The sequence below is a fragment of the Giraffa tippelskirchi genome, chromosome 7, assembly GCF_054371585.1.
Source record: "Giraffa tippelskirchi isolate mGirTip1 chromosome 7, T2T-mGirTip1v1.2.pri, whole genome shotgun sequence".
Lineage (NCBI taxonomy): Eukaryota > Metazoa > Chordata > Mammalia > Artiodactyla > Giraffidae > Giraffa > Giraffa tippelskirchi.
Genome location: NC_137281.1, coordinates 136,724,004 through 136,740,465, shown reverse-complemented (window position 1 = coordinate 136,740,465; position 16,462 = coordinate 136,724,004). Strand labels below are relative to the sequence as shown.

At 46.0% G+C, this 16,462-nt stretch overlaps 1 protein-coding gene across 4 annotated transcripts in view; it reads right to left on the bottom strand.

Moving 5' to 3' along the window:
- Positions 1-1,959: 1,959 nt before the first annotated feature.
- SYNE2 (spectrin repeat containing nuclear envelope protein 2) overlaps positions 1,960-16,462 on the bottom strand; it is a 315,802-nt gene continuing 301,299 nt past the window's right edge. The window contains exons 105-116 of one of the 4 annotated variants that reach the window (XM_081509857.1): positions 15,595-15,789; positions 13,732-14,014; positions 13,169-13,237; positions 12,123-12,262; positions 9,097-9,211; positions 8,164-8,366; positions 6,946-7,146; positions 5,867-5,995; positions 4,651-4,842; positions 3,939-4,022; positions 3,411-3,460; positions 1,960-3,030 (exon numbers count right to left, since the gene is read on the bottom strand). In XM_081509857.1, the coding sequence (XP_081365983.1) occupies positions 2,808-3,030; positions 3,411-3,460; positions 3,939-4,022; positions 4,651-4,842; positions 5,867-5,995; positions 6,946-7,146; positions 8,164-8,366; positions 9,097-9,211; positions 12,123-12,262; positions 13,169-13,237; positions 13,732-14,014; positions 15,595-15,789 (1,884 nt within the window). In that variant the 3' untranslated portion in view covers positions 1,960-2,807. The remainder of the gene's footprint in view (positions 3,031-3,410; positions 3,461-3,938; positions 4,023-4,650; positions 4,843-5,866; positions 5,996-6,945; positions 7,147-8,163; positions 8,367-9,096; positions 9,212-12,122; positions 12,263-13,168; positions 13,238-13,731; positions 14,015-15,594; positions 15,790-16,462) is intronic. The other 3 variants (XM_081509858.1, XM_081509859.1, XM_081509860.1) reach the window with 3 other exon arrangements.

Sequence of the window (16,462 nt, the reverse complement as noted above, 5' to 3'; positions counted from 1 at the left end):
TGGCAATTTGATCTCTGGTTCCTCTGCCTTTTCTAAAACCAGCTTGAACATCTGGAATTTCACGGTTCAGGTATTGCTGAAGCCTGGCTTGGAGAATTTTGAGCATTACTTTGAGCTACTGTGAATAGTGCTCCTGTGAACACAAGGGTGTAGCTATCTTTATGAATTATAGTTTGGATATATGCCGGGGAGTGGGGTGGCCGACAACTCTATTTTTAGCCTTCATCCAGTACTCTTGCCTGGAAAATCCCATGGAGGGAGGAGCCTGGTAGGCTACAGTCCATGGGGTCGCGAAGAGTTGGACATGACTGAAGCGACTTAGCAGCAGCAGCAGCAAGAAGCCTTCATGCTATTTTCCACAGTGGTTATACCGATTTACATCCTCACCAACAGTGTAGGAGGTTCCCTCTTTTCCACACCCTCTCCAGCATTTATTTGTTGATTTTTTTACTGAGGCATAATTGATTTACAATGTTGTTAGTTTTAGGTGTTCAGCAAAGTGAACCTGTTATACATATATCCATTCTCTTTTAGATTCTTTTCCCAAATAGGTCATTACAGAGTTCCCTGTGCTATACAGTAGGTCCTTATTAGTTATCTGTTTTATATATAACAGTGTGTATGTGTCAATACCAATCTTCCAATTTATCCCTCTCCCACCCTTACCTCTCAGTAACCATAGCTTATTTTCTAATCTGTAACTATTTTGTTTTTGTAGATAAGTTTATTTGTAGCTTTTTTTAGATTCCACATATAAGCCATATCATGATATTTGTCTTTCTCTGACTTCACTCAGTATGAGAATCTCTAGGTCCATCCATGTTGCTGCAAAAGGCATTATTTTGTTCTTTTTTATGGCTGAGTAATATTCCACCATGTGTATGTGTGTGTGTATACACACACATACACACAAACCACATCTTCTTTATCCAGTCCTCTGTTGATGGACATTTAGGTTGCTTCCATGTCCTGGCTATTGTGAATGGTGCTGTAGTGAACACAGGGGTGCACTGCAGACTTTTTGATGATGGCTATCAGTGTGAGGTGGTACCTCATTGTAGTTTTGACTTGCTTTTCTCTAGCAATGTTGAGCATCTTTTCTCATACCTATTGGCCATCTGTATTTCTTCTTTGAAAAAAAATGTCTATTTAGGTCTTCTGTCCATTTTTGAATTGGGTTTTTTTTGTTGTTGAGTTGTACGAGCTGTTTGTATATTTTGAAAATGAAGCCCTTGTTGGTTGCATCGTTTGCAAATACTTTCTCCCATTCTGTAGGTTGTCTTCTTGTCAGATGGTTTCCTTTGCTATGCCAAAGCTGGTTAAGTTTGATTAGATTGCATTTATTTTTGTTTTTATTTCTATTGCCTTGGGAGACTGACCTAAGAAAACACTGGTGCCCTTTATGTCAGAGAATGTTTTACGGTATCACGTCTTAAGTCTTTAAGCCATTTTGAGTTTATTTTTGTGCATGGTGTGAGGATGAGTTCTAACTTCACTGATTTACATGCAGATGTCCAACTTTCCCAATACCACCTGCTGAAGAGATTGTCTTTTTCCCCACTGTATATTGTTGCCTCCTTGGTGGAAGATCAATTGATCGTAAGTGTGTGGGTTTATTTCTGGACTCTATTCTGTTCCATTTGGATCAGTAACTTATCATTACACTCTTCGTTTGGGTGGGAAATAGATAGTGGTGCTGGAATTGTAGGAAAGGCAGATGGCTTTGTCTGTTAACACTCATTAAACACTATGTGTTAGTTGGCTCTGGAGGGAGCTGGAGATAAAAAATCTGAGTGAAATGATCCTTTCATATCCACCTTCCACACTGTGCTGCCCTCATCACCCCTACAAAACAGCAGAATAGTAGAACCCATAAATCCCCTCAAATATTTTTGCTCTATGGAAGATTACACATAATATTTAATGGCTTTGTAAATATAATCCAGTATGACAAAGGTATGGCTTTTTTGTTTTAATGAGAAACAGTTGTACATACCACAAACAGCTTCAAGTTTCTGCACCAACCCCCCATGGTCAAACAATTAAAACCTGAAGCATCACTTGAAGGGTGAAAAAGTCTTATAAAATTAACTTACAAAAATGTCCCTATCAAGTCCATGGTTTGGCATTTACTGTACATTAGTCAAAAAAGCTCAAGCTAAAATCTGTTTTAAAAAAATCAAAGTTTATATTATTCATACAGAATCTGCATTGTTAAAAAATATGCACAAGTAACCACATCCATGCAATATAATTTCTTTAAAAATTTAAAGCAGTATAAAGAGCAGACCTAAGTACTGAACAGATCATTTTGGTTTTATAACCTGTAGCTCAAGGTTGCTGCTGATTGAAGTAAAATTAGTTCTAAACAAACATCTTAAATATGATTGTTTCAATCAATCAGCCAAGGGTGTGTGAGTTTCTGAACCATTTCCAAGGTGGAATCTGCTTGTTTCTGTAACATATATACTATGTGATGAATACTACTGTTCACTGACCATATTCACTACATTTTAATAATGTGGTTTGACAAATCAGAATTCACAAAGTGCTTGGCTCTTCAGGAAACTGCTGTTTCCCAAGATCCCAGGAAACTGCTGTTTCCCAAGATCCTGAATCCAATCAACTGAGCTTTGCCAAACTGCCCGGAGTGACTGCTGCCCAGGTTCCTGAGAGAGCTCTCCCAAGTCAAGCCCAGAGGGAGGTGTCCACAGCTGGTGGCCCTTGGACCAATGCTCAGAGTCACTTACAGGTTGGACACCAAGTCAACAGGCTGGTGGTGTGGCGCTGCGGCCCAGGCCGAGCCTCTATGTCGGGGGTGGCCCATTGGTGTACCGCAGCATGGGGTAGAAGGACCTGGCAAAGTTGTTAGCCTGAGTGCAGCTGTAGTCCTCTTCGGAGGAGGGCAGCAGGCAGGCCAGGAACAGCAGCAGCAGCAGGAGCAGCTGGAGGGGCAGCGCCGCCCTGATCACCCGAGAAATGAAAGAGCGCTGGGGCTTGGAGCTCTCGGGGGCAGCGGGACCGGGCACCCTGGCAACAGAAGAGGTGAGAGCTGACTAGGAGTTTCCGGAGACCTCCCGTCACCTGAGCCCCTGCTTGTGTAAAGACCGACATGAGGACTGAGGTTAAAATGGGGCCAACAGGGACTTCCTGCTGGTCCAGTGGCTAAGACTGCTTGTTCCCAATGCAGGGGACCTGGGTTTGATTCCTGGTCAGGGAACTAGAGCCAGCATGCTGCAACTAAAAGATTTCGAGTTCCAAAACTAGGACCCAGCACGGAAGAGAAGCCTAGCTCTACCCCTTCTAAATGGTAGAAAAGCAGTTTTTACAAAGACCTTGAGAGAGGCATTGACAAGCCTGCTGGGGGAGAGTTTAGGGCAGGAACCCACTTGCTGTTACTGTGATGTTACCTGCTGGCCGTCTTGTTCTTTTCTTTTGTAGTTTTCTCTGCTTCAAACTGCTAGATAAAAATAATCCAGTTAGTAAACTGAAGATAGATAAAACGTTTTTTCTTCTTAAGTTATACATGTTTCTTAGGTTGTCCTCCTGCCAAGCTTTTGAGACTAGAGTAATACGTTTGAGATTACACTCTGAGGTAAGAAAATATTGGGTTAAACTAGCAAGAGTATCACTTTTCCAGCCTGTTGAGCTGTTGCTGATGGAGAGATCAAGAAGCCCCTTCAGCAGTGCCCAGAAAGCTCCCAAATTCCACAATCCCAGGGAAGAGTACTGAGCACAGGACAGCCTTTCAGTCAGGTCTTTAAAAGTTTTTTTCCCCCCAAATCTTTGGAGTAAGCCACTCCACTGATCAGCAGATTGAAGCAGAAATCTGCACTATTGTGAAATACTGGAAGGGGGCTTGGAGGTCCAAGTCCCTGTCATCTCAATAACTTTCAACAGTAACTAGTGTGGTTCCTGTGGTGGAAAGGGGCTCTCACCTTGGCTTGGGGAGCTGGTGCAGACGCTGCTAGAGGCTCTCCGTGGTCTACCTCGTCCACGCTGGGCAGAGGTGAGTCCGGGGTCTGAAATCCACACAAGAGTTCAGGGAAACGGAAGGCTTGGAAAAGTCTCAAGAGCACAGAACCTGCTTCCTGCCGTTTCTTCACTGTACCGCTTACCCCTCCCCCAGTCTGAGCTTTCTAGAAGGAGGGGCTCTTTTAGTACGCTTACTCCCCGCTTCTAAAATGGCCTTTCTCAGACTAGAGGGACTGTAAACAAAGTGAGGCCAGTCACATGCATTAAAAACCCACAGCCCACATGAGCAGGGACAGACAGCTGGACATGTAACCTGGGCTGCACAGGAGGAGATGTGTACTCTGGGATGGAGGGGAGGGGCTGCCCTACATCTGGTGAGTCAGTTGTTCTGAGCTGAATCACAGTTTAGAGAAGACGGTAGACAAATCAGAGTGGTGAGAAGAGACTGACCAGGACAGTGAGAGGACCAGGAACTGTCACATGAGAAAAATGAGGGCATGAAGGCAGAGATGACGGAGGGACTTGGCTTGTTTTCCACAGCCCCAGCCACACTGATGGGTACTGCTGTCATCTCCTCCTCATAGATGACAAAACGACTTTAAAGAGCCGTAACATAGCTTTTCTGTTTGCATCTAACAGGACAATTCTATATTTAAGAGCTACAAGGGGACTCACCTGGCTTTGCTGCAAGAACACTAAGTCTTGGGACACTTGCTCAAGTAACTGTTTGAGTTTCTTCTCAATAACATGGACCTTCTCTTCAGCCTCAATGTAGTCTTCCCCATGCCCCTTGATAAGCAGGGTGCTGCAAATCTCTTGTAAGGAGTTTACTTGAGGTTGACGTTCCACTAGCTCCTTTTCCAGTTGCTAGAAATAAAAAAGTGTGTAAAACAGTTGCTTATCAAAAGGGAAGTGAGTGTGGTCAGAAGAAGCTTTCTCAGTGCTGGGAAAGTTCTGGGATGGATGGTGGCTGGTGCTCATCCCAGAACCACCCCCTTCTCCTATTTGCTGGTCCCCAAGCCTGGCATCATCTAGATAGAAAGTTGGTTACACTCCATCCCTATTTTTTCAAATTTCTTGTCATTCTGGAGATGTGATCCTGGAGAAATTAGAGGAAATGAGTGAGAGGGTGGTTTGGGAAGACTAGGCCCTCATCCAGTAATGGCAGGAAATCGAGAGAAAATCTAAAGTGGACAGATTGAGAGAGCACAGCTTATGGTTAGAAAGAGAGGGATCAAGTCAATCTGCTTGTATTGTCTTGCTTGATGTCTACGGTGGTAGCCACTAGACAGTATGTGTCTACTTACAGCAATTAAAAGTCCACTGCTCTGGAGAGTGGGGCTTTACAAAGATTTTAATACAAAAAATTTTTAAACAATAACCAGCATTTCGATTAAATTTAAAATATTGAACCACATACAGATACATGGATAAAAAATGTCACCCTGAGTGCAAGTGAGAATATATGGGTATCATCTTCACTTGTTGGTGAAATATACATAAACACAACTACCCCCCCACCCACCCAGGAGAAAGACTTTGTATGTGGATATAGAAAATTCATATAGCTCATCAGGGCTGCAGGGCAACCAAACACCGTATTTCTTCCCAAATGAGCTCTATTCATAAGGGGAAAAGACTTCAACGGCCTTAAGGTTCTCAGGATATTGCTGAACGCCTATAGCCCCAGTTCTGAAGTGGTTTACACTTCCTGCTCTGGACCACAGCACTTCACCTTGCACTCATCCCACTTCAGCGGAGGGATGCCAACCTGGAACACGAGGGCAGGACACCAGTGGACACTATTTCCTGAAATGCCAGGTGAGGCCACTCAGTACTGAGGTCCTGCACAGGCCAGTGGTTGCGCAGGGTCCCTTAGGAGGAAACTTACCAGGAGTTCTTCCTGACCCGCCAGGAGAACCTGGGGGTCTGCCTCCGGGTCAGTGACATGAGCTTTCCGCCGCCGGCTCTCAGCACTCGCTAACCACAGCAGCAGACTTTGACTCAGCTGGTGAAAGTCCTTAAAAACAACAGACATCAGAGCACTGTCTGTGAAGGCAGGTGTGCTGGGAAGCAGCTTGCTGTTGATAATCCATCAACATCACCTGCTCTTCTGGGTTTTATTCAGTGACTAAAAGGGCCAGACTTAAACTAGATGCCAGGGCCCCTGCCCCCCCAAAGGAGGGAAAGCAGGACAGGAAAGCACTTGGCACGTCCCAGGAGGCATGCTGAACCCTGCCAAGTGCAAGGTGTGAGCTGAAAGGTGGGTGTCAGAACGCCCCACACAAATTACTAATGAATGTGCTGGATTCAGTGATCGAGATAGACCCCTCAACTGAACAGACTATGGCCCAGGGACAGGACTGCACCTGGGCTCGCTGTGGGCTCCTGTTCTCTAAGATGGGGTCAGAGCTAACCCGGGCTGGCCATTTACTGTGTGTCAGGTGCTGGGCCAAGGTTACACATGTGTCATTGTAGAAAATACCCTGTGAGGTAGGCACTGGAATTATCCCCACTTTTCAGATGAGAAAACTGAGGTCTAGAAGGTTCAGTGCTTTTCCTGACAGTCACACAGCTACTAAAGCTACAGAGCTGGCTTAAGCTGCTCCCTTGTTCCAGGGCCAGATCTCTTAATCACTCTGCTATCCAGCTTTCTTGGCAAAAGGACAGACATGGTGCAGTGCTGCTGTGACATTTCCAACCTACTGGAATGCTTGCTGGAACCCGTATACTACGGGTGGGCCTGGGCGGCAGAGTGGGAAACAGAGGGTGAGCATCAGGTATCTGAGAAGACAGCAAGTGGGGCTCTTGGGAGACAAATGGTAAAGCACATGCTTCTTAAGCATAAGCCATATTGGGCTGTGCCAGAGCAGCCTGACGATGATAAAAATATCTCTTCTCCTGCCCCCGTGGGCCTGGCTGTGCCCCGGACTAGGCCTTGGGCACTGGCTGGGTGCTGAGTCGGCGTACCTGGCACTGCATGAGCGACCGCCGCAAGCCCTCTCTCCAGCTCTCCACCGCGCCCAGGGCCGTGTTCCAGCGCAGGGTCAGCTGGCCGACTCTATCTTGGAGTTCTTTGGACTCGGCGCTCTCGCTTTGCAGAAATTCTTGGCTGTTCACATTGACGGAGACCACTAAGGCCTTGTAGGTGTCAAAGGCTTTCAGTATCTCCTACCGCAGAGGGAAAAGGCTGGGTCAGGCACTCTGAAAACAGTGATGTGGGGTTCATTTTGAACCTCTGTAGGGAACGGATCTTCCAGACAGTCTTCCGAGCTGTGGCCCCGGATACCAGAGCAGCGTGGCCTGTGACTGGCTGAGAGGCATCAGGTGAGGGAGCTGCCATACAAGGTCACAACTTGGCCGGCCAGCTGACCGGGCTGAGGGCAGCAGCCTGTCTCCTGGTGGACCAGCTATACCGGAGTCATGAATGGACCCCCTGACCTCTATTTGGCTTAATAACATTTCTGGATCAGATTAAAAGTCTTCCAGGCGAAGCACACGAAGCTATCCAGTATTTGCCTCTTAAGTATCACAGAAGTGTTATTTCTTAGGATGAATGGTAACCCCTGATATACCAAGGCACAAAGTAAAACAATAGTACAACCGTGAAGACAGCCTGGATGCCCCAAAACTCCTATCCTGGGTCCTCTTAGGAAACCAGGCTCATGTGCAGAGCACCCCCAAAGTGCAGGGCTCAAACCACCCCTCTCCTAGGGCTAGTTCTGGTGGGGCCAGGACTGACTGTATGGGTGACAGCTCCGCTGTAACTCCTGATCTGAGTTACAGATCAGGCTACAGAATTTCTCGGTGGGTAAGCCATCCTCCTCCCCACCCACACACCACCCCCAGTGCTACCTGCACATAGTTTGGAAAGGTATTTCTAAGCTGCCTGCCCACGGCCACTGGTGCCTCCATAAGAGTCTAGGGGTCCCTCTGCAGTCAGATCAGAGCTGCACCTCCCCAGCACTGCTCCGGGCTTTGGGATCATTTGGAGATGCTCTTCTGAATTAAAATACAAATCTTTATCCGTCTCCTTGCTGGTTACAGAAGTGAAGCAGGAGAGACTACTGAGCACATGCTGCGTGCACGTTGCCCCTGACGCAGCTAGCAGATCTGATGTGCTCATACTCACAGCCAGTGTTTGCACGTGTGTTCTGAAGCCCTCTTCCCCTCCACACTCGCACTCACCTTCAGCTTCTTCACTTGGAATTCCATTTCCTGCATATCAGAAGGAGGTTCTGCCAGCTTTAATGTCTCCAGCTCTGCTCCAGTTTTTTCCAGCCAAGGGGTGATGTCGCTGATATCGGAGTTCAGCTTCTGCAGGTTTTGTTTTTTCCTGAGCTTATTGTGAAGTTCTTGTGCTTGGATCAGTTCCCATCTGTCAAAGGCACCTGGAATAAAAAAGCTGCTAATAAAAAGAAGCAATAATGCAAACAGATTTCTCTGCTTCCAACTAATTCAAGGTCACAGAGATAAAACCTGGAGGCGATGCTCCTTGCAGGAGGCCCGGGGTTTGGGGGTTAGCACTTCCCCCGAGTGTGGAACAGCACGATTCCCCTGCTCTGGTTCAAGGCCTGTGCCAGTGCACTCTCACAGGGCCTGGGACAAGGTGCGGAGTGGCTAGGAGGCACAACATGTTGCCAAGATGCACTGTGGTCCCATGTTCAACACTCCAGTTCATGCTGTATTTAGGATGCTCTGTCCTTCTGTCCATGAATGATCAGGTCAATGCTATGAACTTGACTTGTCAGTTGAGTCATTACTTTTACGGTAAAAGGAGATACCTGACACACTCTTTGATCATCATCTTCATGTCTGTCTGATCTTTACATACAAGCAAAGGCATGCAGGTGCAAACAGGCCCTTCATCATATGAGGCTCTTTTTGTCTATATTTAAAGAATAGTTGCAAAAGTAAAGTGAACAGCCTAGGAATTTGTTCATAAATAAAAGTCAGCTGGATCTAAAATAACTGGCTGCTTTATATCAAGTTCAGAAGTTTGTGAATCAGGTAATTGGTCAGTTCCTAGTTAAAGTTCTGTTGAGCAGAGACTTAGAGTAAATGTCTAACCAACCCAAGACATAGTCTCTGCCTCTGAACAACTGCCTGATCTGACTGTACCTGGCTGCTGCCCAGTGAGGGCGGCCAGGTCTTCGTCTTCCTGCTGTGCACTGCCAGTCAGAACCCCTGGATCTTCCTTGCCACCTTCAGTCCCTGGAGACAACAGCAGTTTTACCTAGAATGAGACAATTTTTACATTACCATCTATAAATTTTAAAGGCTGTTGAAGACTGTCTTGGTTCATAATAACAGGTAAGAAATGAAGATATGGGAGCCCTTTCCTTCAAAGGGTAACTTGGTGGTGATACAGAAGCACTTAAGTGTATGGGTAGCATTTGTAAGGAGCAGAACTGATGGCAAAAATAAAGTCTCATCAAAGGCCCAGGGAGGGGGAAGCAGGGGAGAGGTCAATGTTGGGAACAGAATGGCCTGATTTAATTTGAGGCTTCCTAATGCTCCCCTATCGAACTGTGCAAAAAGACCAAACAATTGTTGAGCCTACCAGACTATAATGTGTTAGCACTTTTACATTTGCACAGTTTTTTTTACAAAATTTTCGTTATCCCTCCCAGTCACTCTGTAGAACTGGTTGGCATTATCATCACCAGAAATTGGAAACAGAGCACAAATCTGTCAACTAGGGTCCTTCGTGACAAACCTTTACCTTTCAGTGCACATACCGACTCTTCTGTTATCACAGAGCTGATTGGGCTGTTACCTCAGGCCTTCCCCAAAATAAATGTATCTTTTTTAGAAAAGTCATGTTTTTTTGGATTGTGTCCATATGGTCTATTTGTGTGGAATGAAAAAAAAAAACAAACAAAAGCCAAAACCCCCTCAGATTTGTGGTTGCAGACACATCCAAAACGGGGTTGAGGTTTTGAAAGTGGCCAGGTAAGAACACAAGCATAGTCACCTGGAGAGGCCACACCACATGGCCTGGACGTAAAGCAAAAAGTGAGGTGCTGGGGTCTCTCCCTGGGGCCGTCGGGTCTTACTGTGCACCACAAAGGGACAGAGTTAAAATGATAACTGCTTGCTGAAGAGTTTCTGAGTTGGGTACGGACAACCCATTATCAAATGACTAGGGTCTGACCATGTTTAGGCAGAATCTTCTCCACTGTCTAGCAACATTCACTTCTACATGCAGAGGGGACTTTGAAGGATGAATCTAGTGATGCTCACATCACTTTTGGGTTCTCTAAGAGATGACACTAAAAATGTATGAGACACTTTAATTTTGACTTGCTGGTCACTAATTCTCGATACTGAGAATGATCTGGGGCCAACATTAAATGCTAGGCTTGGCTGGCCCCCAACAGCTGCATAACCAGAGCGTGGCAAGGACTTATGTTGCCTGAGGAACATGTAACTAAGAAGGAACAGTCATCGGTAGAACAACAAACCGTATACAGTAGGGATAATAATGCTGGTGACCACTTCTGAGGGCTTTCTTTATATTTTCATACACGTTAATCCTAGCAACAATTATGTAAGGTGGATTTTTGTTTTTAAACGAATTTTTATTGGAGTATAGTTCCTTACAATGTTCGGTCAATTTCTGATACAGAGAAAAGTTAATCAGCTCTATGTATACATATATCCCCTCTTTTTGGATTTTCTTCCCATTTAGGTCACCACAGAGTACTGAGTAGAGTTTCTTGTGCTATACAGTAGGTTCTCATTAGTTATCTATTTTATACATGGTGGCTCCCCTGGTGGCTCAGATGGTAAAGAATCTGCCTGCAATGCAGGAGACCCGGGTTGGATCCCTGGGTTGGGAAGATCCCGTGGAGGAGGAAATGGCAACCCACTCCAGTATTCTTGCCTGGAGAATCCGATGGACAGAAGAACCTGGTGGGCTACAGTCCATGGGGTTGCAAAGAGTTGGACACAACTGAGCAACTAACACACATACATGGTAGTGTGTATATGTCAATCTCAATCTCCCAATTCATCCCATACCCTCTGTCCCCCTTGGTGTCCATATGTTTGTTCTCTTATGTCTGTGTTTCTATTTTTTCTTTGAAAATAAGATCATCTATACCATTTTTCTAGATTCCATATATATGCGATATTATATATTTGTTTCCCTTTTCTGACTTTATGTAAGGTAGGTTTATCTTCGGGTAAGGAAGGCTTACAGAGGTAAGTATAAGTGTTTACAGCCCTAGAGCAATTTTCTCCTAGGGCTGGGAATCAAACCCAGGTCTACTATTTGTTGTTCAGTCCCTCAGTCGTGTCCAACTCTTTGTGACCCCATGGACTGCAGCCCACCAGGCTTCCCTGTCCTTCCCTATCTCCCAGTTTGCTCAAACTTATGTCCACTGAGCCGATGATGCCATCCAACCAGCTCACCCTCTGTCTACCACTGCACACTGTCATCTTTCTGAATAGGAAGTCACAATTTTTTGACTAGAATGTATGTGCTGTACTTAGTCACTCAGTCGTGTTCAACTCTTCGCGACCCCATGGACCGTAGCCAGCCAGGTTCCTCTGTCCATGGTGATTCTCCAGGCAAGAATACTAGAGTGGATCGCCATGCCCTCCTCCAGGGGATCTTCCCAACCCTGGGATTGAACCCAGGTCTGCCTGCATTGCAGGCGGATTCTTTACCGACTTAGCCACCAGGGAAGCCCAAGAATATTGCAGTGGGCAGCCTATCCCTTCTCCAGGGCATCTTCCCAACCCAGGAATTGAACCGGGGTCTCCTGCATTGCAGGTGGATTCTTTTATCAGCTGACCTACCATAGTCAAGGTGAATATATCAAAGGTTTGGGAGCTCAGGAGCAGCTCAGGAAGGCCACCACTTTGCTTCTCTGCTGTTTGCACAGATGACTGACTCAACAGTTAATAACCATGGTCATCGTATGTCAGCACTCAAAGATGGTGTTTGGCCAGACACCCATCTCTAAGTCTAGTCAGTTATGCTAGAGTCCTCATGAAGCATGTCACCATGGGAAAACCAACCCCAAATATGCCTGGCAGGTGAGCACATGCAGTATACACCAAAATCTCTCTCTCTTTAGAAGTTTTAACTGTAACTCATGGATATGGGTTATACTCTCAGTGGGGTTAAGACTTACATAGGCTGGTTTATAAGGGGTGCTGGAATCAGAGGGGATGGGTTGAACATTCCTGTCACCTCCCATTTGTTTGTAGCGACGCTTGGGACAGGAAGGGCTGTCAGGAACATGCCACGAGGGGCCTTCGGGAATGGATTTGCCTGAAACAAAAAAAATTGGCAAGTGATGGTCCATTCTCTCCAACCAAAGGATTCATATTTAGTTACACAAAAAAGGTCATGGGTAACATGGCATCAGGTTATAGTATAATATGAGTTCTGCAGCTTTCCTTGCAAAGCATGCATGTTTGCAAAATGTCAGTATGTCCCAGAAGGGGATGAAATGAGACTCATGCAACTGAGCGACACTGGGCCTTCACTAGGTGGGTTCACGATGGAGCACAACAAACATGATCTGCTGTGAGATGAATGGCCTTTTGGAGGCGGGGGCCCTAGTGGCAGGAGCGCTGGCAACAAGGCTGGGTCTGGGGGCCAAGAGAACTGAAGGTCTCTCAGGAGTGTGAGGAAGAGTGAACATCAGGGTAGATTCAAGGACCCCAGGGGCGCTCGTGGCTCTAGCCAACCACTGCAGGTGGGGATAGGGCAGGGAAGGAAAAGCAGAGCTGAAAGTCAGGGAGACGAAGGTGTCTTCTCCTGTGGCAAAGGCAGCGGTACCCTCACCCCCCACTCCCCACCCTCTTCCCAGGAAATCACCATAAGCAAGGTAGTAGTTCCAAACCAAGCCACCCTGAAGAAAGCTTGGCCCGTGCCAAAGAACTTGAGTTAGATGGAGAGAAAAATTTAAAAAGGCACTGTGAAGAACTCCTTCCACATGGGCCTGAGGGGGAGGAGAAGGATGGTGTGGAGACTGCTCTGGTCTGGAGGGTTTTGCATGGAGCACGAAGCTATGTGTGAGTATGGCAGTGCAAATACACCATGACGCAAGGACCAAGGCGCATGGTGTCCACAGAAGGCAGAGGTCAGACATGACATGGGAGCGAGGTTTAGGATGCAGTGCGTGCCACAGGACGCTGCCATGTTGAGACACATGCATGGGCAGGGGCCTACCAGAAGACGCTTTCAAAGTTTTTGTGGTCATTTTAAGATATGCCTCAGGATTTTCAAGGATTTCTATATCTGAAAAAGAACAATGTCATTTTCCTCACTGCAGGCTCTGCAGATGAATGTCCAAGTATTAAAACAGTAGAAACATTGTCACCTGGGAGGAGAAAAGTAACTATCCTTCATCTGTTTTATTAAAAAAGATTTAAAAAACAGGATTTTTTTTTCAGCCAACTCCTGACCATCCAGAGTAGTGGTGGGGGGAGAGGAACTGCATAGAAAGGACAGAGACAATCCCTGATAACTCTGCAAAACTCAACTGAGAAGTCCACTGATGAGCCTCCTATATCCAAAGCCATCATCAAACAGCCTTCACATCCCAATGTGGATTTTATTTTTCCCTTTCACTCCATCAGTAATAGGAATGAGCCAGCTCTCAGGTAGGTCAAAGGTGGGCAGGACAGACACAGGAAGCCACAGGATGTCTGGTCAACCACAGGCTGCACTCTGACTAAAAAGAGCTGGGTGTGTGGCTCGGGTGCTAAGAACTTAACCGCCTGGGTCCATACCTGACAGTGCACTGTAGTATGGGCCCTCCTCGTCTTCCTCGTGAGAGGAGGAGCCCCCCACATCGCCTGTGTGGTCCCACTCCAGTGGGATGGAGTCCACGCTGACAGGGGTCTCACAGCCAGAGCGCTCGGGCCCCAGCGCTGGGGGCACCAGCTGACAAAGGGACTGCGGGGATGAGGGCTCCTCACTTGCTCCCCTTTTACGCCAAGAGTCATCCTGGATCTCCCTGGGGTCTTCCATGTCTGTCTCGTTCTCAGAGACCTCCTTTTCATCTTCCAAGCCCTAGAACAGGGGTGTCCGGTTTTCAGAATTAACCAAATCATAGCCTGTTGCAATGATGAGGAGTGTTAGCAGCTAAGTCTGCCCGACCAGCAGTTCCTGAGAATGGCCACCACCAGTGTTTCTGAGGAGACTTTGAAAAGAATCAGGCCCCCAGGCCCTATCTGTGGTTATTCCAATTTAGAGTATCAAGTGTGGGACCCAGAATCCCTATTTTCCAAAACTCGACCTTCTTTCCTCGGAAAACCGGAAACTTGATCATCTAAGTTAAATATCTTTATATAGAAGATAAGGAAATGGAGGACAAAGTTTCATTGATGGTTAATGGTAGGTTCATCTAAGAATCAGAAAATTAAAAAAACAATTTTAAAGGCCATTAGCATGTTCTACAAGGAAATTCACAACATCAAGGACCGGGTTCTTTCTTCTTATCCCCCAATCTTACTGTTCCAAATACAGAATTTTATTCTCCCTATGTTATAATTACTTTAAGAAAAATGACTCTATATGGTTATATTATAAAATGAAGGAATTGAGGGTAATTTTTAAAAAAGTTATGTTTCAAGTTGGCCAGTGGTCACCAGTGAAACTTCTGGCAGAGGCAGTGATCTGTAAATAATGGCCTTGACTCCACTTGAACATCCCAGAGGCGCCTCTCTCCAGGGAAACATCACAGCTTTCCTGGAAAGCTGGCGCTTTTGGTGCTTCAAAGGTGGGAAGAAAGCACTAGCAAGGCACAAATATTAAGATACAGGAGAAGGCCGATACATCACCAAGTTACTGCCAGAAGCAAAACCAGAACAGTTATCATCATATCCTGGGGGTACTGACACAGGCCAGAGAAGCTCTGTGCTGAGGAAGCCGTGGGAAACAAGAACTTGCAGGAGGGCCATCCTTCCCACTGGGAGACGGCAGCTCCGCAGTAAGTACGGCTCTCTATTAGTAAGAATGGAAAGAGCATTTTTCAACTCAGCTTCTTAAAGCAGACTCGCAGACACAGAGAACAAACTAAGGTTACCAGTGAGGAGAGGGTAGTGCAGACAGGCGACATCAGGGTAGGGGGAGTGAGAGGTACAAACCATCAGGGAAAAACAAGCTACAAGGATACTGTACAACACGGGAACACAGCCAATATTTTATAATAACTATAAATGGAGTATAACTTTTAAACACTGTGGATCACTGTACCATACACCTGTGACATATACTATTGTACGGCAACTACACATTAATAAAACAAAACAAAAACACAGCTTTTTGTAAAAAAAAAAAACAAAACAAAAAACAAAACATAAAACCATAACATGGTAAGTTTCCCAGCCTCTAAAAGTGGAGTCAAGGAACTTCCATGGTGGTCCAGTGGCTAAGACTCCATGCTCTCGCTGCAGGGGGCCCAGGGCTTGATCCCTGGGGTCAGGGAACTAGATCCCACATGCTGCAACTAAGAGTCCACATGCTGCAACTACAGAGCCTGTGTGCCCATCTGAGACCCAGTGCAGCCAAATAAAGTATTAAAAAAAGTGGAGTCAAATCTCAACTTTGGGTGGCTCAGAAGCCCCATGTGGGAGGGGCGGTCCCCTTACCGGCGCGTGGGAGGTGAGCCTCCGGTGGAACCGGGAGACCCTGCCAAACACTTCCTGGCAGTAGCGGTGCAGCTCCTCCAACTCGTCCTCAATCAGCACGGCGTCCAGGGGTTCGCTCTTCTGAATGAGCTGCTCCCCAAACACGATGAGCTGATCAATCTTGTTGGTGTTTAACGTAATTTCCTGCTGGAAACCCTATTTAGAGGATGAAGAAGAAAGGATTTCAAACTCTAGCTCCATCAATTTTGAACTAAGTGACTATAATGAGTTAAGAATTTAAAATGATCATACACATTTTTTCCTTCCCCCTTTTGGGCACTGACTTTTCCAATTAAAATAATGCTAAAGGTCTGGCACAAATGGACATATACTGCTTTTGGGTGTGAGAAATATCTGTTCCTGGTCTTACTGTTTCTTTTTTATCAACTTATTTATTTGTATTTTTATTGGAGTATAGTTGCTTTACAATGCTGTGTTAGTTTCCACTGCACAGCAAACTGAATCAGTTATGTATATACACATATCCCCTCGTTTTTGGGTTTCCCTCCCGTTTAGGTCACCACAGGGCACTGAGTCGAGTTCCCTGTCTAGACAAGGATCTCATTAGTTATCTATTTTATACATAGTATCAACAGTGTATATATGTCAATCCCAATCTCCCAGTCCATCCCATGCTCGAGGGAGAGTTTCGTCCTGCTACAGCCCACAGGTCGTACTCAGACTTGAGTGCTGGAAAACAGCACTTTATGAATGAAGTTCTCTTCGGAACCTCAAGAGTGTTCTCCCCTTGGACGATTATAAATGACAAAGAGAATGAAGGGCCTCATTCCAATGACCCCTGGACTGTTAAGGAACAGTATCCTTGCTC